General features: G+C 37.4%; 1 protein-coding gene across 1 annotated transcript in view; it reads left to right on the top strand.

The window, feature by feature from the left end:
- Positions 1-26,456, top strand: part of rnf126 (ring finger protein 126) — a 57,391-nt gene that overhangs the window by 13,296 nt on the left and 17,639 nt on the right. Inside the window, exons 3-7 of the mRNA XM_069928171.1 lie at positions 1,534-1,597; positions 11,691-11,941; positions 12,930-12,998; positions 20,874-20,943; positions 22,035-22,128. Coding sequence (XP_069784272.1) covers positions 1,534-1,597; positions 11,691-11,941; positions 12,930-12,998; positions 20,874-20,943; positions 22,035-22,128 — 548 coding nt within the window. The remainder of the gene's footprint in view (positions 1-1,533; positions 1,598-11,690; positions 11,942-12,929; positions 12,999-20,873; positions 20,944-22,034; positions 22,129-26,456) is intronic.

Genomic DNA, 26,456 nt, shown 5'->3' with positions numbered 1-26,456 from the left:
AATTTATCTCACGATATTTTGAAAACGAATATTTCTAAATGAATAATACGTTCATTTCATTCTCTGCATGAAATAGGCACAACTCGGCCATGTTGATTTGATATTAAAACTAAATACTATATTAATTTAGCACCATGAAATACTTGCACAAGTATAAATATTTTCCACAGGAAAGCAACTTTCGTTCTAGTCAATGTAGTGACTCTTCTGTGCATTAACAACTTAATGATATTTTACAATAGACTTGCTCAGTGATTCTAATTGAACTGAGTATTTGGTAAGATGGTTTTTTTTTTGGATATGCCTTGATAACTTCATAACCTTATGGGTTATAGTTCTTGCTGCGCAAATGACCGAGATGTTGTTTGGCCAAGTGTTGGAAGGCAGAAATGTTCATTTATTGAGACCACAAGTTGAATGAGGCTGAAAAGTCTAAAAACTTCTAATGCGTTACTTGAATTTCCACTTGATTTGCTTTTTCTTCACCCCAGGGGTAAAAGTTGAGTCAAAACAGGAATAGTTCCTGTGAAAAGCTGCCTCTGTATAACCAACATTAATTCAGGACAAGTTTTTAAAAAAATCTTTTGGGAAGAGGAAGTGATGTCTTCTGGACTTGCTAGAACAAGGACAAATAGAAATTGGCTGTCGTTCTCTGGTTATCTGGCTTAGGATTTTATGTTTGAAAAAGTTTGGTTCTCGTGTAGCTTCTTCCATTATGTTCTTTGTAGGTTCATCTTGAATCCTGTTTGATAGCAGGAAAACAAATCTGCCTAAAGCAATTCTGCACTCAAACAGATAAACCTTTTACGTTACTGATGTGTATTCAAGAATCTCTTGGCTTCCAATCCAACAATATTTTGTGGAGCTGCTTCATCAATGTCTTGATGAGTGGAAGATCAGGTCCAAAAAGGGATCATAATTATGGAAAAAGAAACTAAAATAAGTTGGTGTTGTGTTTTCTCTGTGTGAATTCAAATGAGCAAATTAAATACTGCACTGGATTGAAGTCTTTCCAAAGTTTTTTTCCTGTGTAAAAAGCTACCCTTCAGTTGAGGATTGACAAGTTCATTTGGTAGTTTAGTGCTACTATTTAACTAAATGAATCATTTACTTTAAATTGATGACTGGGAGTAGTAAATTATATTTTTCCTGGGAAAGGTGCAAAGTTTAGCAATGTCCATAATCGAATAGCATCAGATGCACAAAGCTTCTAGAGGAACATAGTGGGTCAGGCAGCATCTGTGAATCAACGTTTGCCTGATGCACTGGGTCCCCTCAGCAGCTAGTTCTGTTTTTGGCTGTGGATTCTAGCACCTCCTCTCTCTTGTGCCTTTAGGGAACATTTTTGAACTTTTCAAACAAAATAGAACAATATTACTATTTTTATCTGCCTTTCAGATGGACTCAGTGTAATTCTGCAGTTGGTGCAGATGAATACATCTGTCTTACTGTGCATTATAGCTGGTTGGAAATTCTTATGGTAAACTATACTTTATGACACTGTTAATTATGCAATATTTGGAATTCTTGTAGAAATGCTGAAAATGGCTCGAATTCAACAGCTTCCACAAGTGACCAGACTCGACAGTTATTTGAGGTTGGTAGCATTATTTTCCAGGGGTTCAAGTATATTTAATGACCTTGCCCTAATGTTCATATGAATTTATTGTAATTCTTATCTTGGCTTCTGAGAGAATATCACTTTAAATTAATAGCTATATTTTAGTTTTTTGATCTTTTTTTTAAAAAAAGTTACCAGTCTGCTCTACTTTAATCCTAGAAAACACAAAAGTGTTCATTAAAAAATACTTTCAAATCATTTTTAGAAAATGATAGCACTGTGTAGATATTATTTGAAAATGCTTGGAGTTGAATTCTCCAAAATAAGCTGAGCTGATCATAAACTGACACTTGTGCAGAGGCCTGTACTTTAGAGCCTGGTTAGTAACTTGAGCTCAGAGGGATCTGACTATGTGCATTGGTAGGTTGAGCAGGGAGGAAAAAGGTTTTGGGCTTGGATTAAATTTGGGCTATTGCCACCATCTGACCTCCTTGCTGGGAGGGACTCCATGCATTGGTGAGCCAGGAAATAACACATTGGAACTAATGCAGGCAGGTGGGCAAGTATAGTGGCATGGGCTAGAAGCTCTCAAAACCAATACCTGTAGCAAAACCTGCTGAAATTTTCTGGACTTCTAAGCCAGACATTATTCCTTCTAAAGTGTGACCATATGCAACAGTATTCCTGGAATAAGTGCAATGTGATGCATTCTTGGTTATCACATGATATAAACCTTTACCACCACCTAAGTGTTCTTGAACATAAAGATATGAATAGTCAATATGCTTTAAGTGAACCAGGTTTATAAAAAAAACATGGGTATTGGAGTTACATAAGAGCAGCAGCTAAAGGTGGATTATTGCTGATGAGGCAAACCTAAACCCTGGGTCTGAGGCCAGGTAAATGAGTGTTCAGCATCAAATGTTTTGCCAATGTGCAACGTTTTTCTCGTCCTAGGCAAAGCTCAAGCAATAAAGATTAAGCATACTGATTGTCATGTTTGCTTGGATGGAAACTTGAAATGTAGTTGTCCTTTTCGTTGGGAGTATGAAGGTTGTGGAGGTTTCTACTTACATCATCTGAAATATTCCTGGTTTCCAGGAGCCTGCTGATAACATCTTCCTTGGCATTCTACAAAGAAAATGTTCTTCATTCAAATAAAAAGGGAATCATCCAGATGATTCTCCGAAATACTTCAAATATGCATGATGCCCAGCAGAGCCAAAGATGTTCAGGTTACTGAATGAAGTAAGAATACTTGGGCTCAAGTGGGAAAGCCAAAGACCAAAAACCTAAAAATGCAGTCCATTTAGAGCTTGGCTCCTGATGCAAGCTAGGCTCAGGTTATAAATACTGTAGACTCCGCTATTATTCATAAGAACACAAGAAATAGGGGCAGGAGTAGGCCATTTGGTCCATCAAACCTGTTCCACTATTCAATGAGAGCATGGCTGATCTGATGATAGATTCATCTCCATCTACTGTACCCCTTAATCCCTTAATTCTATTACTATGTATAAATCTATTCATCTTTGACTAAAATACTGAACAATTCATTCTACATAAGTAAACATTTCTCTTTACTGAAAATTGTCAACTGTGTAGGTCCAAGGTTTAATAGAGCTACTTCTTTTAAAAAAAAAAGTCTTTAAAACCCACTTTTGAGTTAACAAGTAACTCCTTCCAAAATCTCCTTTTAATTCGTTATTTTTAAGCCTGATTACACTTTTTTGTGTATCTTTGGACATTTTAATGTTCTGAAAACTATGTAGATGCAAGTTGTTATAATGTGTGGAGTCAGATGTTTATTTAGCATCTATGGCTGTATAGAGATGTGATTCCATTTTGTAATAGCCAAGAGTCTTGCTGTCAACCAATGACAAATGTTGTGCTTATTGAGTGTTTATTTCGCTACTCTGGGAATGATATTTGAATTGGAGTATGTAGTTTAACATGCTGAGAACAGGAACTTGACATTCAAAAATAACTTGTTATAAAAATCTGCTACATTAGTGATCATTTAATATCCTTAGTGATGTTATTATGGAATGGTAGATCATTGATTAATGACAATAATGTATATAACATGGAGATTTTCAAGGATTGTCTGTTTATTCATATTCCAAAATGTAGGTATTAAACACTATTACATGTTGGCCATTAGCCACTTCCTCTCTCTGGTAAAGAAAATACAGGTACATATCTTTTATCCGAAATGCTTGGGACACTATATGGAATTTTTCGGATAATAGAATAAAAGTAACAGTGATACATTAAGTAATTGCACTGATTTCAGATTTGCGCAAAACAAAGACACAGTCCAACTAGAAAGGCCTCGGGGGGTGGGGGGAGGAGGAGGGAGGTGGGGTTGGGTGGTGGCGGCTCTGGATGGGGGGGTTGGGTGGTGGCAGAGCTGGATGGTGGAGTGGCGATGCTGGATGGTGTGGGGGGGGGTAGTTTGCAGCACGCTGGGTGATGTTGGGGTGATAAATGAAGTGAGATTAAAACAGACAATAAAATTACTAGCGTACATTATTTTTAAATAAACGTACAGTAAAAGATCAAACATAAACTGGCTCAAACTAAACTAAACACAGTTGGAGTCTTTTTTAAAGACTTCTTCCAGTGTTATTGGGCTCCTGGGCAGAAGCGGTATCTTGTGCTCCTGGGCAAACTCTCGACATGTCTGACTGGTAGGAGCACTGAGACATGATGCTGGATGGGGTGGGTCATGTTTGGCGCCAAACACATGCAGATGACATCCATGGAAACAATGTTTGATTTTTCAGAATTTTGGATAGAAGATTATGTACCTGTACTTAAGCTGGTTATTTGCTTTGTACAATTGGTACATTCCATTTTGTGTATTAAAATGTGAACCTGCAATTCCACACTAATATGTGCATGCTACAATATGTAATATTACTCATTTGGAAGATAAATACTAACTTCATCTTGTGGATTGAGTGACCTGTATCTGTCTTGAGGTATATAGCAAGCATTATAATATTGATGTATGACACCAACAAATGTTGATGCATGCATTGTGTTTGAAACAATATTTATAAAATATAAAGTAAGGCACCATTTGAAAAGGTGTACATGTCACAAAGCTATAATATGGTAAACAATGAGGTGGATTGCTTTTTATCTTCTTAAATACTAGCTGGGTGAATTAGACAGACATTCTATAAACTTAATGCAGCAAGTGTGAAGTGATCCATTTGTTTGGGAGCATACGAAGAATAGAAATAAAATGGTCCATTCTGAGGGAGTCCAAAAACAGAACATTTTAAAAGCGTTTGTGCGTAGTTCGTTGCAAACACAATTGAGAAAATGCATGGTCCTGAACTTTGTGTTTAGAGGCATAGGGAGATTATGTTGAACCTTTAGTTATAGCAGAGCCAGAGTTTGCACTGAATTCTGTAGGAAGGATGTGAAAGCCGTGGAAAGATTTACTATGAACATTGGTTCTGTATATTCACTTCAAAGCAGAGAAGACGATTGGATAGAAATGTTCAGAGTATTTTTAATTTGTGCAAATGACGGTAGGGGATTCAAAGTCAAATCTTTTATTTTTGAGGAAGATCATAATAAGAAGATTATTACGATTAACAATGTCTCTCACTTGGTGCCATGGAGTAGCTGGATGGCCAACATGTTACTGGGAGTAGGGTTGCAAACTAGGGTAGTCAAGGTGAACAAGAATTGAGTGATAGAAACTAGAGAAAAATCTTGGCTTGATGAACCTCGGAAAGGGAGGGAAACTTCCAAGGCAGCTGATCTTTTTCATGCATCAGAGTAGTCTATTCCGGCCTCCCAGTTGTTGAGTAGAGATGACGTGGGAGGAAGGTTTAAGCAAATCAGAAGTAAGAATAAAGTTGATTTCTTGAGTTCTTTATTAATCAGTTTTGTACAAATGAGCAGGCCTTGTTGGTGCTTTGGGAGTCATAGAATACTGCAGCACAAACAGGCCTTTCTGGTATGAGATGAACTATTCTGCCTTGTCCCACTGAACTGCAACCAGACCATATCTCTCCAAAAACCCTCCCATCCATGTACCTGTCAAAATTGAGCCTGCATTCACCAATTCATCTGGCACCTTGTTTTACACTCCCACCATTCTCTGTGTGAAGAATCCTTTAAACTTTCCCCTTTCACTTTAAACCCATGCCCTCCAGTTTTTATCTCATCTAACTTCAGTGGAAGAAGCCTGCTTGCATTTACTCTATCCAATCTCTCCTCGTTCTTCTTCACTCCAGGAATAAAGTCCTAACCTGTTTAACCTTTCCTTGTCACTCAGTTCTTCAAGTTCCAGCCACATCTTTGAAAATATCCTCCGTACTCTTTCAATATTATTGATATCTTTCCAGTGGTTAGGTAACTAAAATGGCACACAAAACTCCAAATTCTGCCTCATTAATGTCTCGTACAACTTCACCATAACATCCTGCCTCCTATACTCAGTACTTTGCTTTGTGAAGGCCAATATGCCAGAAGCTATTTTTACTTTCAGGGAATTTGTATCTATATTCCCAGATCCCTCTGTTCTACCACACTCCTCAGTACCCTATCATTTACTGTATATGCCCTACTTGATTTATCTTTTCAAAGCACAACGCCTCATATTTGTATTCATTAAATTACATATGGCATTTTTGCAGCTGGTCTAGATAACTAAGTTTTGAAAGCCTTCCTTGCTGTTCTCTACACCTCCATTATTTGTGTCATCAGCAATTTACCTTACCCGTAAATTACCGTCATCCAGATCATTGATGTAGATGACAAACAGCACTAGTCACAGGACTCCAGTCAGCGAGGCAACCATTCACTACCACTCTCTGTTTTTTCCCGTAAAATGAATGTTTGATCCACTTTACTACCTCACCATGAATGCAGAGCTGTTGAACTTCCTGGCTAACTTCCCATCCAGGACCTTCACAAAAGTCCATGCAGACACCATCCATGACCTTTCATTCTCCAATCTCTTGGAACATCTTCCAATTACTATGTCAGGCTCACCATCCTATAATTTTCAGGTTTATTTTTGGCTCCTTTTTTAAAAAAAATGGAGCAACATGAGCTACCCTCCAATCCTTTGGCATCTTACCCATGGCTAAGGACGTGTTAAATATATCTGCCGTGGTCTCTGCAATTTCTATATTAGACTCCCTCAAGGTCCAAGGGAATACCTTGTCAGACCCTGGGGTCCACCCTTTTTTGACAGCAAACACCTCCTCTTAACCACCCATTTTAGACAGCAAGAACCTCCTCCTCTTTAATGAGTAAAGGTTCCTTGCTGGTTGTTTGCCTCACTTTCATTGACTCTGCCAGTTTCCTGAATAAATACAGATGCAGTACATGTGAAAGTCTAAGCAAATTACAGCATTTTCACTTCTTTATCCCTTTAGATTTAAGAAAGTAGAGCAAAGGCCATACCAGAGAAATTCCCTAAAAACTGACTCAGAACAAAAGTTTTAATAAGGACATGGCTATCAAATTGAAGATGTGTGGGATTGGGCTTGTTTATGGCTATAGAAATATTGTGGCAAATGAAAGTGACAGACAAAGCAGTTAAGATTTTAAAAGAGACATGTAAATAAATTGTGAAATATTTTAATCGACTCCCAACTCCACTTGTCCAGTGGGGGAGGTGGGGTCATCATTTCTGGAAAATGGTTGCTTGGACTTAGAAGATATGATCCTTTTGATAATTAAGACAAAGGGGGTAACAGAGTGATGCTGAGGTCGAGGAAGAGTATGAACATGCATTAAGAGGGACAGATAAAGGGGAGGGGCAAATAGTGGTATAATGAACTTGGGGAACAGCATAGGATGAATTGAGAGAAAGGAGGAGGATAAATTGCAATAGTTGACATCACAGGATAAGAATTCACTTGATTGAAAAAGCTAAGAAAATATGATTTTTAAAAGTTCAAAGTTTAAACTGCTGTATTTTGTTGAAAATGTTAATAACTAATAAGCAAAGCCATTGATATATTGGATTTGCAACATATCTTAAATTAATTGAATTTTTCATGAAAGTTCAAGAACAGTTTCTTTCCAACAGCTATCAGGCCCTTGAATTTCTCCTTGTTACACTAATCAAGGACTCCTCTGATACCACAAAAGGATTGTCTATACTATTGCAAAGTTGCTTTTTTTTCGCACTAGGATAACTATGAATATTATCCATCTATATTTTTATATTTATGTTTTAAATTTAATTATATAGTAGGTTTCCAATTATTTGAGATGCTTGGGACTGGACCTATCTTGGTTAAGCGGATTTTTCAGATGTATTGGAATTTTCTCGAAAGCAGTCCAGTAGCATCAGGAGAATACTGTATCAGCTGTTGGCAATCCCCAATGCCTCCCCACACAGTCGTCAATCTCTGACACCTCCCCATGCAGTCACCAATCTCCCTGATCCTGCCTGGGAGCCTGAGGTCTTACCTCACCTGAAAACGGTAGGAGATTGCACAGTGATCGTCCTTCAGTAGAATTTCAGCGACCTTTAATTGACAAAGGGAGTGGCTCGGGTGGGCAAGTGGGGAGAGAGTGCGGCTCGGGCGGGCGAGTGGGGAGAGAGCGGCAGTGTGGCTTGGGCAAGCAGGGAGGAAGAGTGAATTCTGAGAATGTCTATTCATCATTTAAGCCTTTAGAGCACACATGTCAAACTCTGGCCCGCAGGCCAAATTTGGCCCGCAATATAATTATATTTGGCCCGCAAGATCATATTAAATATATATTAGAGTTGGCCCGCTGCCCACCGCGCCAGTATAGCGCATGCACACTGAAGGTGAAAATGAAGACGCCGGAGGTGTGGAGGGATCTCAGAGTCCCGAATCCCGGGGATCGGAGCGCTGCACTCAGCCCGCCCGGCTCCCGGACACACAGACGCGGCTGGAGTGGGGGACCATCCTCGCTGGGTCTGCGCTTCAGCGGCGACGACGGACCGAACGTGTCGTTGGCGATGCCTTCCCCCCTCGCTCCGTGCGCGGTGGACCCTGCCTCCCGCTCCTTTTATTGGAGACGAGCCCAGCGCCGTGAGATCGCAGTTTAATCCCTCTCCAACCATGGGGGGGGGGGGGGGTGGGAGCAACGCGCTCTTCTCAGCCAATTCCTCCACCGCCCCGGATGCCGGCGTTTCAACGGGGGGTTCGGGTGCCTTCGTCAGGCGACTGACCTGTTGGTCCAAGACGAGGGGAGAGCGTACAAACTCCACACAGACAGCACCTGAACTCGGGTGAATGTGGAGCTGCGACCCCACATTCCACATCAGGACTGTGTGTAAGATTGGGAGCAGTGAGATGGAAGCTTATTTTGTTCCTGTGATTTAAGCCTTTCTTGGGGTGGGGGGGTGTCCTTCTCTGACCACTTGTCTAACAATTAACCTAATCAGATGTGGAGTTACCACAATACAACAGTTCTCAACCTTTTTCTTTCCACTCGCGTCCCTGTGCCATTGGTGCTCTGTGATTAGTAAGGGATTGCTTAAGGTGGTCTGTGGGTGGAAAGAAAAAGTTTGAAGACCACTGCTTTAATCATCCCTCATTGACTCATCATGTGCACGGTTTCAGACGCTAAAGGAAATGGGCCAATGACAATGAAAGAGTTTATCCAAAACTATTATTAAACATTTATTTTAATAAGAAAAAGTTTAACATTACATATGTTGAAAGAAGAGAAAACATGCAGATGTTGTTGAAAATTTTCAATAAATATTTAGTTCGGCCCTCGACTTAATCCAAGTTTTTAATTTTGGCCCTCCGTGAATTTGAGTTTGACACCCCTGCTTTAGAGTTTAAAAAAACCCTCCAGATATTGGACATCTAAAATAAAACAGAAATTCCATTAAATGGTTTTGTTAAATGGTCATTAACCTGAAACAATCAACATTTGTCTCCCGAGAGGATGACTTGAGATACTGAATGTTTCTTGCATTTACCACTTTTATTCTATTTGAGTTTAATTTCCACTGCTGTCATTATGGGAGCCACACTTGCAACACAGTAGCAGAGGGCAATAGTGTAAATGTGATAAATGGTGTTTTTGTCAAGGAAATTATGCCATCTTAAATCAAAGGCTGAATAAAATCAGGCTGAGAAGAGTAAAGGAATTCAAGCAATCGGCAAGCAAAAATCACAAAAAATAAATAGGCAAAAAAACCAAAAGTTTAAAATTACTGTGCCTAGATGTTAGTCACCAATCAGGCACCATTTTATGATTTTTTTATGTTCTCTATATGACATGGAGTATTACTCTCTTCCAAATTAACAAAAATATATTAAAAAGAAAAAGAGAATATTTGTAATTTAAACCTCTTCCAATATCTTTGTTTACCTTTGTCAAAATAACCTGTTTTGTATTTGGAGCTGAAGATGGATACTGTATTAAACTTAGTAACATTTAACACAAATTGAATCTAAATGCTTTTCCTCAGTACGAAAAGGAAAATGTGTTGTTCCATGCTTTGGGTTCTTGGAAATGGAAATAGATGAAGTGTGCTTCTACCTTCAAATATGAATCCAAAAGTCTGATGTGCACAACTCCGTGTTCAAAAGGACAAATACAATCGGAATCAGAATTTATTATGAACAAGTCACGAAATTCAGTGGTTTTCTGCAGCAAACATTCATAGAACCACTTTTATAACAAGAAAGTGAGGCAGGGTCCTTAGTTCATTGATTATTCAGGAATCTGATGGTAGAGGGGAAGAAGCTGCCCTTGTGTCGCTGAGTGTTTGGCTTTGGGTCTCCTGTACCTTTTCCCCGATGGTAGCAGAGTGGAGAGGCCTGGGTGGTGGTTGGGTCTTTGAGGATAGAGACTGCTTTATTAAAACCCCGCCTCTTGTAGATGTCCTCAGTGGAGTGAGGTCTGGTGCCTGTGCTGACGCGGGCCGAGTTAACAACCCTCTGGAGTTTATTCTTGTCCTGAGAGTTGGCGCCTCCATACCAGACAGTGATACAACCAGCTAGAATGCTCTCCATGGTACAGCTGTAGAAGTTTAAGAGAGACTTTTGTGACTTATCGAATCTCCTCAATCACCTCACAAAGTATAGCTGCTGGCGAGCCTTCTTTGTGATTGCATCGACGTGGAGGTTTCAGAACAGATCTCAGAGATGTAACTCCCAGGAATTTGAAGTTCTTGATCCTCTCCATTACTGAGCCCTTGATGAGGACTGGGTTGTGTTCTCCTGACTTCCTCCTGAAGTCCATCATCATCTCCTTGGTTTTCCTAATGTTGTGCGCAAGATTGGCATGACACCACTCAATGAGCTGATCCATCTCCTTCCTGTATGGCCATTTGTGATTTTGCCAACAACTGTGGTGTCATCGGCAAATTTGTAGATAGCATTGGAATTGCGTCTGGCCATACAGTCATGGGTGTATAATGAGTAGAGCAGTGGGCTAAGCATGCGTCCTTGAGGTGCGCTTCTGTCTGTGTTGATAATCAATGAGGAGGAGACATTGTTTCCTATGAGGAAGTTCTAGTTTGTTACGGTTTAACTTTTACTGAACACTTATTTGTCTTTTGCCGTGATAGAAATTAGTCACATTCTGATAAATGTATCTTGATCCAAATTTAGCACCCTTTTTGACTGCTTTTTATATTATTGTATTGTGGATTGCCAGTTCGAACTTTGGGATTTCAACACAGTGTAATGATGTATGGAAGTTGAAAGTCTTAAAACATGTTCATGATGGCCCAATATGTGTTGCACTAAATTTAATAGGCTAGATTATTCTATGCTAAATCAACCCAGCAGCAAACCATGCTCCAAGGTACTGTATTGAATCAGTATAATATTAAGAAAGAAAATTTTAATTGGTCCATAAATGATTTGAATACAAAAAATACATTCAAAAAAGGAATACTGTTTTGATCTTGTTGTCAAGCAGTCATGATTGATTTTTAATTTCCTTTTTCGCCTTCTGTTACTTCTGCACTAGGTTAATGTGGTTCTTGCACAAAATTCTGCAGGTGGAGAAGGGAATAGCTAAACCTCCATCCTGTCCAAGGGTAAATTAGTTTCAAAGATAGATTAGGTCAAATGAAAAATGTCTTTCTTTTTTAATGGTAGTGGACAATGTTCATAATTTAAAAAAATTCTGCTTACATTAGGGCTTGGACCAGCACCTGCTTTCTTTACCGCAAGGAAGCTACGGGCAGTTTACATTTGGTATTTTGGATGATGCCTTTGATCCATTTTCCTTTGGGACAAATCAAACCTCAGATGAAAACAGAGACTCTGAAAGCAGGAGAGAGCGGGAGCACCAATCACGTTCACGATATAGTTCCAGGCAACCCCGAGCACCCCGCTTCCCATCACGGCGGCCAAATACACGGAATGAAGGAGTGCCAACCCTAGAAGGGTAAGTGCATGTCCTGGAATTTGAGTTTAAACTGTTGTTCAACTTGTTAAATAAGAATGTCTTTATTTTCATATTAAAGCTGAAGTTTAGTGTTTATTGTACTTCAGATTTATTGTCAGAGTACATACATGACATCACATTCAACCCTGAGCTTTTTTTCCTGTGGGCAAGACAGAATTACCACTTATTAGCAGTGCAAAAAACAACTGAGTCAATGTACACATGTAAACAAACAGCAAAACAGAGAGGAAAAAAAAGTGCAAACATAAGAGTTCTTTTGTCGTTGAAGAGTCTGGTGGTGGAGGGGTAGCATCTGTTTCTGAACCTGGTGGTTGCCCCGATACCTCTTTCCTGGTGGTAGCAGCGCAAACAGTGTGTGCTGGGTGATGTGAATCCTTGATGATTGTTGCTGCCCTCCACTGGCTGCGTTCCCTATAGATGTTCTCGATGTTGGGATGGGTTTAACCTGTAATATCCTAGGCCGAGTCCACTATGTTTTGCTGGGTTTGAAGCTTGAGGTTTTAGTGTCCCCATCCCAGACTGTGATGCAGCTGGTCCGCACACTTTCTACCCCACATCTTCAGAATTTTGCCAGGGTTTTCTGAGGAAGTCGAGGCGCTGATGTGCTTTTTTTCACGATGCCATTAGTGTGTTAGGACCAGAGATCATTGGATCTTAAACATCAGGTTTTCCCTTCCTGAAGTGACAGTCATTATGTCTTGGTGGTATCCTTATGAAAATTATCCGCTATGACTGAACTGGAGCAATTGTTTAACACAATAAATGCACCTAAGCATGTGTAATCTGAAAATCCTATGAAAAATTTAGAATTGGGTGACAATGTAAAATGAGAAATGTTTTAATGCCTACAGTACAATGCATTACCATGGTTTCCATGTTGCAATTTTATCAGGGGAGTTGATGTACGTGTTTGCTATAAGAAATTTGAAATGTTAAAAATACTCACTCAGAATTTTTTTAATTTCAGAATTATTCAGCAATTGGTTAATGGAATCATTGCACCTACTGCAGTGCCACATTTAGGATTGGGTCCATGGTAAGATGGATGGCTAAAGATTCTGATAAATATTGTACTGAAGTATGAAATGCTTGATTAAGAACAATTTTTTTGACTTTTCAGACCTTTTCATCTAAAAATGGCAGGCCACAGAAGCAGTGGAGTTTTAACCTTTTTTTTAAGGTGATAGATGTGACTTGGATCATGATCACCAACAAATATGCAACATAGATTCAGGAAAATATTGCAATGGAAGATGTATAAATTCCAAAAACAAGTTGGAATTTTATTGAACTGGGACTAACCTGAATGATGTCTGCTTCAGAAAATGGCAACAAAAGAAATACAACATTTGAATTTCATTTCCTTTTTCAAGTTATTTATTCATAATATTTGCAAGGACGGATACAGGACATTTGTAAGTCATCATTCCATGTCATCGTATCAACATTTCATTCTCATGTTTTCCATGAGCATTTTGAGTTTGAAAGATATTAGATAGATTCTAGCCCCTTGGTGTATAGTGGTGGGAGGGCCTTAATCGTTCCATGTGATCTGGTCTAAAACAAAATGGTGTTGGACCTTTAAACGTGATGGTTTATATGGTTTGCACAATTCTTCACAAAGTTTGCATAGTTATAAGACCTTTAGACGTCAAATACATGTGAATTTCATCTAGGTTAGAAGAAATTTTTTGCATTGGAGGGTTATGGAGGCCAATTATTGGAGATATTTAAAGAAGAGTGGGATTTTTTTTTGAAGATTGGGGAAATGAAGGTTTTGTAGAACTGCCACAGAAGAGGAGTGGAGGCCTGGGGTGGTCCAGCCATTCATTGGTGGGTCAGGCTGACAGCTCTAGGTGATGCATTTTTGTTCCTTTTTTTGTATATTCTAGCACCAGGCAACTTTTACTTCATTGCATGCCCCTGCAAACAGCTGTTGCCTTGCGTAACTCTTCAGGGTGAACTTCAGCAAAGATCTGGCTTTCTTTTTAGATCTTTGTAATAGATTGTGAAAGAGTGGAAAGGCATCTGGGTCTTGGTTTGAAAATTATTCTGATGAGACATTTGCCAAACAACTTTTAATAGTTTTTTTTTGGAAACTATCCTACAGGATCCGCCATCTCCTTTTACCTTGGAACCTTGATGGTGATTGGTGCAGATAATTGCCTGATTGATTTGTGGTTCTTCAGCACCATTTCTTTTGTGCAAAGAATAAGTGGTGTGACACAGTCCAATTCTGACAATGTGGCCGGATCCATCCTTGACAATAGCATAGCAGGGGGGGACGTCACATGATGTCGTAAGGAACACCACGCAACCTACCAACTCCCAAGGGATTTACTGAAAAAGGTGCATATTAAGAAAAGTTAAAGTTACAAAAACTGTTTTAAAGTTACTTTAAAGAGTTCATCAGAAGAAAAAAAGATGTCGCCAAAAAAAGAAAAAAGCTGCATAAACTACACCAAAATTAAAATGGGAAGAGAGAAAGGAAAGAGAACTCGGGCCGACCTTGTCATCGAAGCAGGCTGCTGAAGTTGGTTCTGGATCCACTGGTGAGGGCCCAATTGACAGACCACCCTCCGGAGCCTTCTCTGCGGTATCCCGCACAGATGGCTCCATTGGAAAAACTAAGACTGCATTGCGCATGCAGGAGAAGTTGGGCACGTGTGTTGTAAAGAAAAAAAAACAAGTATTTTAAAGGCCACTCTGGTGTCTCCACTTCTGAACAGGCGGTTGATATTTCTTCTGTGGAAGAGGTCTCAGAGGATTATATAGGCAAAGAAGAAAGGACAAGTTCAAAAGAAGAAAGATCTAAAGGCAAGAAAAAGACGATAAGAAAATGGATACAATTGAAACTAAAATTGACAGACTTTCTGATATATTGGAGAGTAATTTTAAATTTTTAACTAGAATTGAAGCAAAGTCAGAACGGATATAACTAAATTGATAATGTTTCACAGAGTTGATAAAATGGAAGAGAAAATTCAAGATGTATGTGAAGAAGTACAACGTGTTGAAGAAAGATCAAATATAAATGAAGATTCAATGACTGGTTTGATTTCTATGAATGAAAAATTGCTTGATAAAGTTGACATTTCGGTAAATTACAGCAGAAATAATCATCTTAAAATTGTGGGGATGTCAGAAGATGTGATCCGATTTTTTTTTTCAAGAACGGATACTAAAAATATTAGGAGAAGAATGTCTTAAGGACAAGATTTTAATTGAGAGAGCTCATAGAGATCTTAGACCAAATCCGTGTCCTAATCAGAGACCTCGATCTATCCTGATTAGATTTTTAAACTATCAAGATAGAGAGAGGATTCTTGGTTTAGTGATGAGAAGAGCAAGAGACCAGGGACATTTGAATTATGAAGGGGTATGATTTTTTTAAAATCCAGATTTGAGTCAAACTCTATTGAAGAAAAGAAGAGAGTTTAACCCAGTTAAAAAGGTTTTTTATGATAAATTTATAGATTTGTTCTCCATTATCCAGCTACTTTGAAAGTATTTTTGCCAGAGCAGCAGTATGTTTTTTTACAAGTCATGTCCATGCTGAAGAATATGAGAATGGTTTGTCTAAAACTCAAATACCAACAGATGATGATTTGTTGAAATAAATCAAATCTGATGTATAAAATAGGGGGTGTAATTCCCCCCCTTTTTTTTCTCCTTTATTTCTTTTTCTTGATGAATGAAGAAATTCTGTATGGGAAAGTACTGTTTTTTGTACAGAAAAGTTTTTTTTTCCACTGGGGGTCGAGGACGTGTTTGTTCATTTCTGATGGCTACGTGTGTTTTCGTGGTTTGACCATGACCCGTAAAATGGAGGGTGGTAATTCTAGGTATTTTCAGCATTTCTTTTGGGGGGGGGGGGGTTGTTTTATCCTTTTTATTTCTTTTTTTATATATAATAACTTTTTATAATGTGTTTATTTTGATATTTTTGGGTTGCAGTCTTTGACATTCAGGACCAAATTTAACTTGTGGGAATCTTTCCTGGATAGGAGTGGTCGATATGAATTTTTAAAAAATGTATAGATAATGAAAATAAATAAAGCAGTTAAGATTTTGAGTTTTAATATTAATGGGACCATAAAAAAGGAAAGAAAATCTTATCCTACATTAAAAAATTGGGTGTAGATATTGCTTTTTTACAAGAAACTTATTTAACTGAAAAAAGAACACATGAAATTAAAAAGAGATTGGGTAGACCAGGTAGTTTTTCTCTCCATTTAATTCTAAAGCTAGATGAGTAGTGATTTTATTTAAGAAAAATTTACCAATTAAAATTCAAAATGTAATTACAGATCCATCAGGTGGATATGTAATGGTAAATTGCCAAATATTTTCTGAGGAGTGGATGTTAAATATATATTCACCAAATACAGATGATCAAATATTGACATAAGTACATTTTTGAATTTAGCAGATGTCCATGAAAATGTTTTAGTAGATGGGGATTTTAATTTCTGTTTGGAACCTTTTATTGAATAAATCATCAAGAACTATAGTTAAATCAAAAGCAGCTAAAATATTGTTATCTTTAATGAAGGATTTGAATTGATATATGGAGAAGGATACATCCTAAGGATAGGGATTATTCCTTTTGTTCTAGTAAATTTGATACATTTTTTTGGCTTTTGTCTGAATATCAATTAACAGTCTTATGTTGATTATAAAACAAGAATGTTATCTTACCATTCTCCATTGTTGATTGAATTGTAATTTGCTGAAAAGCAACAGTCGAGATGGAGATTAATTTTTTTATTGTTGAAAAGGGTTGATTTTTTAAAAATATATAGAATTGTGATATAAATTTACATTCAACAGAAGATATGTTTATTATTTGGGATGCATTAAAAGCTTATTTAAGAAGACCAAATTATATATATATATATATATATATATATAATACAATGTTAACATATAGAACAGAGAAAATTATATTACCATCTAAGCAGAAATATTAATGAGGAGAATGATCTCATAAAGTTTTAGCTTGGCAATTAAAAGTGGAACAATCTTCTAGAACAATTAATACAATACAACAGAAAACAATGATGTGACATTTAAACCAGAAAAAGTAAATGACGTATTTAAGGAATTCTCTGAAAAGTTGTATGTCTCTGAATCATTACATGATGAGGAGGCTATAGATGAATATTTGTCACAAATGGTAGGTAAAAATGATTTAGATAGTCCTTTTACTGAACAAGAGGTTCATGATGCACTTAATTGTTTACAAAATAGTAAATCTCCAGGAGAGGGCAGGTTTCCAGTTGAATTCTATAAAGAATTTAAAGACTTATTGATTCCTTTATTTATGAAGATAATAGAACAAGCTTTTAAACTGCATTATCCAGAAACCTTTTCCACAGCAATAATTGCAGTTATTCCTAAAAAATATAGGAATCCATTAAAACTACCTTCAAATAGACCTAAATCGTTATTAAATGTTGATTATAAAATCATAACAAAAGTGTTAGTGAATAGGATTAATGATTATTAATTATTATTAATAAATATAGACCAAACAGGTTTTGTTAAAAATAGATAAACTTCAGAAACTATAGTAAGGTTATTAAGTATAATTCATTTAGCACAGAGGAAAAAAAAAATTAAGAGTAATAGTGGCTGTAGATGCAGAAAAAGCTTTTGATAGGTTAGAATGGGAATTTTTATTTATTTAAGGCCTTGAGTCAATTTGGCTTTGGTTTGAATTTTATAAATTGGTTTAAGGCATTGTATAGAAATCCTAAAGCTAAGTTAATAACAAATGGACAGATGTCTCAGTCTTTTAATTTAACTAGATTAAGTAGACAAGGATGTCCTCTATCACCAGCTTCATTTGCTTTAGCTATGTAGCTACTTGCACGAAAGATTTGAAATGACTGACAGTTGAAAGGGTTTGTAATAAATCAGACTGAACATAAATTTAATTTGCTGATGATGTTTTAATCTATTTTACTCAACCACAATTATAATTACCTACACTTTCTAGTCAGTTGTTTGAGTATGGGAAAATTTCAGGATATAAAATAAACAGAAATAAAAGTGAAGAAATGAAATTGGTACAAGGAGACTATTCACAATGTCGAAAAGAAGATCAATTTAAGTGGACGGATAAGATCAAATATTTGGGTATATTTGATAATATTTGAAAAATTTGTATAAATCAAATTACATTCCAATATTTAAGAAGATAGATGAAGATTTAAAGGAATGGGTGAATTTGCCTATTACTTTAATTGGAAGAGTTTGACTAATTTTCAGAGAATTCAATATTTATTTCAGACTTTACCTATTTCTATACCTCATTTTTTTTCAAGATTTAAATAAACAAGTTAGGAAATTTCTTGGGTAAGAAAATCATTAGAAACGTTAACATGGAAATATGAATTAGGAGGATTACAACTTCCTAATTTCAAGAATTATTATAAGGCAAGGCAATTAAGATTTATTGTTTCTTGGTTTGTTAAAACTAAACCATCTTGGATGGAAATTGAATTTTAAGTAAAATTGGAGAAACTATATCAGAAGAGTTTATAAATGGGAACTAAAAATAATAACAATGGATAAAGATGCTCTGATGTTAAAACATTTGCTTAATATTTGGAATAAAGTTAGAAATTGATGGAAATCTTTTATCGTTAAAAATACCATTAATTAATCCTCTCTTAATTTTAATCCAAAGATGATCTTTTTATAAATATTTGGAATAATAGAATTTCAAAATTGGGTGATTGTTATGTTGATGGATATATTGATGTAATTTGATTAAGGACCAATGTTTTAAATGTGGAAAAGAAGTTGCAACTCTTTTTCACTCTAGATGGTCTTGTTTGAAGGTTAATCCTTTTTGGGTTTCTGTTAGTAAGTTTCTACAACAAACGACTATTGTGGCTTTTCCATTAAATCCTGAATTATTATTGTTAGGAAAGTATTACTCCTAAATTATCTTTGTCAGATTTTCAATTGAAATTTGTTGCTGGCTTTAGTAATAGCAAGGAAATGTATCACTATTACATGGAAATCAGATGCTTCTTTAACACGAGAAAGATGGCACATAGAGATTCAAAGTTGTATTCCTTTAGAAAAAATAACTTACAATTTAAGGGGTAAATATTTTGCGTTTTTACATATTTGGAGCCTGTATGGTAGAATAATGAGACTAAAATTATAATTTAAAAAAATTATTTTGTATCTCCCTGACCAGTGAAGATTTCCCTAAATGAATAATAACTTCTGGAACAATATTTTTGGGATCCTTGAGTGTCATCTAAAGTAATCCAAATTAATTTATAGCTACGCAATGCGCATTTTATATTTAGATTTAGATTTTAGTCATTGGGATTAGTTTAGGTTGGGGGGGGGGTTAGGAGTTTTTTATAGTTTTGGTAGGGTCTTTTAGTTTTTTTTTCCTTTTTATATATATATATTATATATGTATATCAACATATATTTGTAAACATTGTAATATTGTGATTTGTTATCGTATATATGTTCATTTAAATAAAATATTCAAAAAAAGACTAGCCCTGCAGATAGAGCTTTAGTGCAATGGCATTTGGTGCTTATGAACCCGGTGCTTCTGCACAGCTTCATGTCATCATCAGAATGCGCATCACATCGGATGTAGCTTTCTGTGGCTGAAGAAATTGGTGCATTTCAGCAGATGTGATCCACTTCGATCTTCGAATAAAACAAAGAAATGTCTTGGGTGGCCACTGGAATGCAGTATGGGCTTCATGTCCCAACAATGAGTGCACTTTGCACTTATTGATGACATTCTTCCCTACCTTTGGGAAGAAATGCCTCTACACAAACCCATTTTGTTTCACCTAGTTTTCGGAACCTGCTGCAGCTTTTCTGAATAAATTTTTCAGCATCAGGTAATGGGACTTGAAAGTAAATGGAACAAAGTATTAATTGCACCAATTGCCAAAAGAATTGGCATTGATTTTGAAGCAATTAACTCTTGTCCTAGATGCTCATCAATCTGCAGCTCTTTTGGGCATCCAAACAGAAGATTGTTATTTTGTATTTTATCGTACTTCATATTGCATTTTAAATGCACTGGAGGGGGCATGTGTTAAAGCTGAGGGCAAAGAAGGAATATGTATAGGCCAACATTTTACACAGAGTTGGTAGATACCTGGAATGGGCTGCCAGGAATAGTGGTGGAAGCAGATGCAATAGTAGGTCACGTCTCCAGAATGGAGGACCATCGCCTTCCCAAGATCGTATTATATGGCGAGCTCTCCACTGGCCACCGTGACAGAGGTGCACCAAAGAAAAGGTACAAGGACTGCCTAAAGAAATCTCTTGGTGCCTGCCACATTGACCACCGCCAGTGGGCTGATAACGCCTCAAACCGTGCATCTTGGCGCCTCACAGTTTGGCGGGCAGCAGCCTCCTTTGAAGAAGACCGCAGAGCCCACCTCACTGACAAAAGGCAAAGGAGGAAAAACCCAACACCCAACCCCAACCAACCAATTTTCCCTTGCAACCGCTGCAATCGTGTCTGCCTGTCCCGCATCGGACTGGTCAGCCACAAACGAGCCTGCAGCTGACGTGGACTTTTTACCCCCTCCATAAATCTTCGTCCGCGAAGCCAAGCCAAAGAAAAGAAAGAGTAGAGTATAAGTGGTTTTAGATATTTGAAAATAAAGTTGATGGTAGGATATCTGTTAGGTGCAAGTAGAAAATTCTCAGTATGATTTGATTTGGCACAAGCACATGCAGCCAGGGACCTGTTCCTGTGCTGTATCCTATGATCTAGGTGGGGTCTAAAGTTCTGAATTAATTTACCCATTTATTTTGCTATTTGAACAGAATCCAGAGAATCCTAAAGTACTACTGTTGTCTATTGTTTGTTTTTAATGTATTTTTTCTGAACTTTTTAAAGGGGTTTCTTGCACTCAAATCCAATGGATTATGCATGGGGAGCAAATGGTTTGGACACAATCATTACACAGGTAGGCCCATAACATTGGTTTTATATCTTTACCTCCCATGGATGCTGCAGGACTTGCTGAGTTTCTCCAGCATTTATGTATTGTTAGTTAATTTGCTTAATGTAACACTATTCACACCAGAACTGTAATGAAAGATTGAAACAAAAATACAGTTGAAAAGCATGCATTTTGGTCTTGGGTTATTGAAGTAGGACTACTCCAAACTTATCAAATTTTATTCATCTGTTTGCCTTCTACCCGCAACTGCCATTCTACCTACCACCCCATACTAACAAAACCTGACTGTCACTAAATGGTCATAAACAGAAAATTAAACTAATGGGATTGGGGGGGTGGGGGGGGGGGGGGCGGGGTGGTGAAGAGGATTCTAGTGAGAACAAGCTTGATAAATCTAAAAGAAGCAAGAGAGCATTGGTACAGGCTTGAGGTTTCTTTTCTCTGGTTTAATTTAATTTTAATTTGGAGATGTAGCACGATAACAAGTTTTTCTGGCCTACGAGCCCACTCTGCTCAAATACACACATGACCAATTGACTTACTAGCCTCGTACGTCTTTGAAATTTTATTGGGCTGTAGCTCCATAGATGTCACATGGCTCTATCAGATTATCCAAGAGGCTATCCTTCGTATGTCAGCTGAAATTAACTCATGCCAAGGTTCAGGAAAGAAGAGTGTTGTTTGACTTTCCGATCCTGTACTTGCATGAAGTCCATGCTTGGCTCCGAGAAATTGCTGTGATTTTGATTGCAACATACATGAAAACATTTGAACTAACTTTATTTCTACCACTGCTTTTGTTCAGTTCCGAGTTCTGATCAGAAGTTGAATCTGTTTGTCAGGATAACTGTGTAATAATTCAGCTTATGATATCTTGGCACTGCAAAGGTCAACAATAATGTAGCAAGGTGTGACATTTGGATGGATGCAACTGGCTCTTAATGCTGGGAACTTGATATTTTGTCCTGTGAGGATTCTTGTTTCTGCCATTGTGATTTCTAAAAATCATCTTTTATGAAAGAGTTAAATCTTAAAGAGTTAAAGCTTCTGTGATGAAGTTCATTTGCAACTAAAATGACATTTATTGCTTCCAGCTGCTGAATCAATTTGAAAATACTGGCCCACCTCCTGCAGACAAAGAGAAAATCAAGACTCTTCCCACTGTACAAATAACAGATGAACAAGTAGGTGGGTATAGATCAGATTAGATATAACGCGTCGTATTTTTCTTTCTCCGTTTGTCGGGAATGGTCTGAAAATTAGCGGATATCATGAAAATTGTAGTAAATGATATTTTAAGTGGGATATAATTTTGGACTTTGGCTTCAAAGTGGAAATCTTGCAGTTCATAATAGGCTGTTTACTAGTTGAGAAAAATAAAATGTTTGGAGGAAAAAAGCTGAAATTTCAATAACTGAATTATTAGGATGTAAATTATTTTCCTCCTTTATTCTGCCTTAAAGCATTTTGCATGTTGCTTCTTCATTTTGCTTATGCTAGCCTCTGAAGTGGTTAGGTATCTGGTGACTCCTTAGCACAAAAGCATGTATTATGCATGTCAGAGCACTTTCAACTTCCTGACAGGTAATATTTATAACTAGCTCTATTTGTGGAAAAACTACCCAAGGCGAATAAATGTTGCTATTTCATTCTAGTGTAGAAGGGAAGAGTTTGGATTTGCACTTGAGAACTCTGTTTTGTTTCATCACTTTAATTGATAAATTATTATAAAGAAATCTGAACCAAAATCACCATAATCCAATTGCATGACCTAGAAGAGGTCTAGAGAAAAATATGCAAGTGCAAAGTAAGTCTGTTTTGGAGGCATCACGCCATTACCTATTCCCAGGGGTGGTTGTAAGTAATTTTTCCAAACTGAACCCAAAGTTTAATAAAATATCCTTTAATACATATTTAAGGAATACTGCATGTGTAATAAAGAGAGGAAGTAAGATGTCAACCCTTTATTTTGGTTATTGCATCACAGTATTTCTTGGAGAGAAAGCTGATAGAGGAATGGTAGGGCAGAGCTAAAGACATGAAATTTTTATAGAGGATTCAAAAGAAAAGTCTTTACTGAGAGAGTAGTGAGAATAGGGGGCGTGCTATCTTTGGAGCTGGTTTAGGCAATGTGCAAAAGTACATTTAAAGGGAGGGGGGGAGGTATATGAAGGTGAAAGGAATGGAGGACTCTGCCTTTCTTTTACAATGTTTTTATTTCACATCAAAAATTACAGAATACATATTAAAAATCAAAAATAGTACATTATACTTAGATCATACCAATTCATCCAAGGTAACCCTGCATTCTCAATTAAACAAATTATATAACAGTAATATTTTATTATAAAAAGAATATCTAAACCCATTACCAAAAGCAAAGCTGTTTGGCAAGGAAAGGAAAAAAGAATTCCTTGTCAGTGATAAATTACTTTATTAGTCATCACATCTGCATTCGTATCAAATCAGAAATTCTGAAAATAATTCCCAAAAGTCCCTACAATGTTTGAAAATTAAAATTCAAATTGGAAATTGAGCATCTGATCACTAAATTTTGAGCTTGAGTGGGTGGAGCAAAACCCTTCCATCTGAGCAACACTGCCCGCCTAGCCACAAGAGGCAATACATGCAAATCAGATGCCACTCTCCAACAATACCAAACAAGGCAATTAAAGGATTAGGCTTAAAATTAAATTTAAAAAGTTTGACATACTTCATTCCACTACTTCTCAAGGCTCTGGCATGTCCAAAGCATATGAATTAATGAAATCATGGCTGATCCAATGATAGGCTCACCTCCCTCCACCAACCTGGCTTTTCCCCATATCCCTTAATTCCCATACTTTGCATAAGTCTATCCAACTTCGTTCGATGGGCAGCAAATTCCATAGATTCACCATCCTTTGACGGTGCTGTCTGTGTCAAATTTGTATGTGATCCAGTATGTTTCCTTTGCATGGTTTGGTTTCTATCCCATCTTGAAGATCTGTAGGTTGGTAGGCTAAATAGTTGCTGTAAATTGATCCCAATCTGTAAAGAGTTGATAGGAATATTTTTTTTTAAAATTAAGAGATACAGTACTGTTGATTTAGAGACAAAAGGCCCTTCTGGTCCATGAGCCTGCACCTCCCAAATGCACCCATGTGACCAATGAACCTACCAACCACATGCATGTTTGGAATGTGGGGGGAAACCAGAGCACCAGCAGGAGGATAAAGTGAGATAATGTAAATGGGTTCTTGAAGGCTGCCTACTTCTGTACAGACAGATATTCAAAATATTCTCTCTGAGAAAGTAGAAATATTTAACTATTAGCAAGGCTTCTGAATTTTCTTGGAAGTGAGTGATTTATGCTAAGAAATGTTTCCCTGTTGAGACCTCCATAATAGTGGCCTATTGCTGAACTCCCAAGAAACAAGACTCGGTGTGAATCTTGCATTCTAAATAGTATTAGCATGTAGGTTGTAAAAAAAATTATTTTTGTTCGTGACATTGAAACTGAGTGGGAAAATGTGTTGCTTTTTTTTTTGCCTCTGGGCCCTTTTGAAATCTATGGAGAGAGAGAGAGATTGGCTGAGTTGTCTTAAAGATGTGTATTTGATATTGCTAGTTCAGAATCAGAATTTATTGTCATGAACAAGTCATGAAATTTGGTATTTGCAGGAGCATCATAGAGCAAACATTCATATTATAACCATCTTACAACATGACTATATATAAAAAAAAAATACAGGACAAAAGATAAGGCAGTGCCTTTGGTTCATTGATTATTCAGGAATCTGATGGCAGTGGGGAAGAAGCTGAACTTAGGAACATAGGAAGTAGGAACAGGAGTAGGCCAGAAATGGCCCATCGAGCCTGCTCTGCCATTCAATATGATCATGGCTGATCTAATTTATGACCTAACTCCACCTACCTGCCTTTTCCCCATATCCCCTAATTCCTCTATCATGTAAAAATTTATCTAACCGAATTTTAAATATGTTTAATGAGGCAGCCTCAACCACTTCCCTGGTTAGAGAATTCCAAACATTCACTACTCTCTGGGAAAAACTATTTTTCCTCATCTCTGTCCCAAATCTACTCCCCTGAATCTTGAGACTGTGTCCTCTCGTTTTAGCTTCCCCAGCCAGCACAAAAAACCTTCCTACATCTATCCTATCCATACCCTTCATAATCCTATATGTTTCTATAAGATCTCCTCTCATTCTTCTGAACTTGAGCAAATACAATCCTAAATTGAAACTTGTGCTGTTTAGTGCACGTCTTCAGGCTCCTTTACCTCTTTCCCGATGGAAGCAGAGTGAAGAGGGCATGGCCTGGGTGGTGGAGTCTTTGAGGATAGAGGCTGCTTTTTTAAGACCCTGCTTTGTGTAGATGTCCTCGATGGAGTGAAGTCTGGTGGCTGTGATGTCGCAGCCCGAGTTAACAACCCTCTGGAGTTTATTCTTGTCCTGAGAGTTGGCGCCTCCATACCAGACAGTGATGCAACCAGCTAGAATGCTCTCCATGGTACACCTTTAGAAGTTTACGAGTTTTCAGTGACATACTGAACCTACTCAGACACCTCACAAAGTATAGCCATTGGCGAGCCACCTTTGTAATTGCATCAACATGGAGATGTTGACACATAGGAATTTGTTCTTGATCCTCTCCACTACTGAGCACTCGATGAGGTTTAGGTCGTGCTCCGTTGACTTCCTTCTGAAGACCACAATCATCTCCTTGGTTTTGCTGATGTTGAGCACAAGGCTGTTGTTTCAATGAGCTGATCTATCTCCCTCCTGTACACTTCCTCATTGCCGTCTGAGATTCTGCCGACAACTCTGGTGTCGTTGACAAACTTGTAGATGGCATTCGCATTTTGCCTGGTCACGTAGTCATAAATGTACAACTCCATTCAAAGTGGCACATTCTGTCCAATGAGCCACTTTTCTTCCATGGCTCTAATAGATCCACGCGAAATGCAAGGTGACGTAACTGCATCTTATTAATGTGCAGATTGCTCGTTGCATAGTTCAATTAATTGGAAATGGCTGCAGTACTTGATTTGTTGAAGTTCTCTGAAAAATGGCAAACTTAATGCACTATGCCTACTACAGTTGGATATCAGCAATAATCATGAGAGACAAAACTGGTAAGGATTGTTTTTTTTAAAATTTTTATTTTTCACACTATAAACCATATTGACCAAGATACATACAAACATCTTTATTCTTAAATATATACAGTGTCATTTTTTCCCCCTTTTTCCCCCTCACTTCCCTCCCTCCCTTACCCCCCTTCCCATTTATATAAAGTTCAATCTATAAGAACATTAAACCCTTTAAACAATGTGGTCACTTAATAAAAATAAACAAGAAATTTTACTGAGTCAGTTCTTTTCGTTATCTTCTCCTTCTGTCATTTTAGGTGGTGGAAGTCCATGGTAGGATTTCTCTATTGTGTTTCATGTATGGCTCGCATATTTGTTCAAATATTGTAATGTTATTTCTTAAATTATATGTTATTTTTTC

Source organism: Narcine bancroftii, chromosome 3 (assembly GCF_036971445.1).
Source record: "Narcine bancroftii isolate sNarBan1 chromosome 3, sNarBan1.hap1, whole genome shotgun sequence".
NCBI classification, from domain to species: domain Eukaryota; kingdom Metazoa; phylum Chordata; class Chondrichthyes; order Torpediniformes; family Narcinidae; genus Narcine; species Narcine bancroftii.
This window is presented reverse-complemented; position numbering and strand designations above follow the sequence as displayed.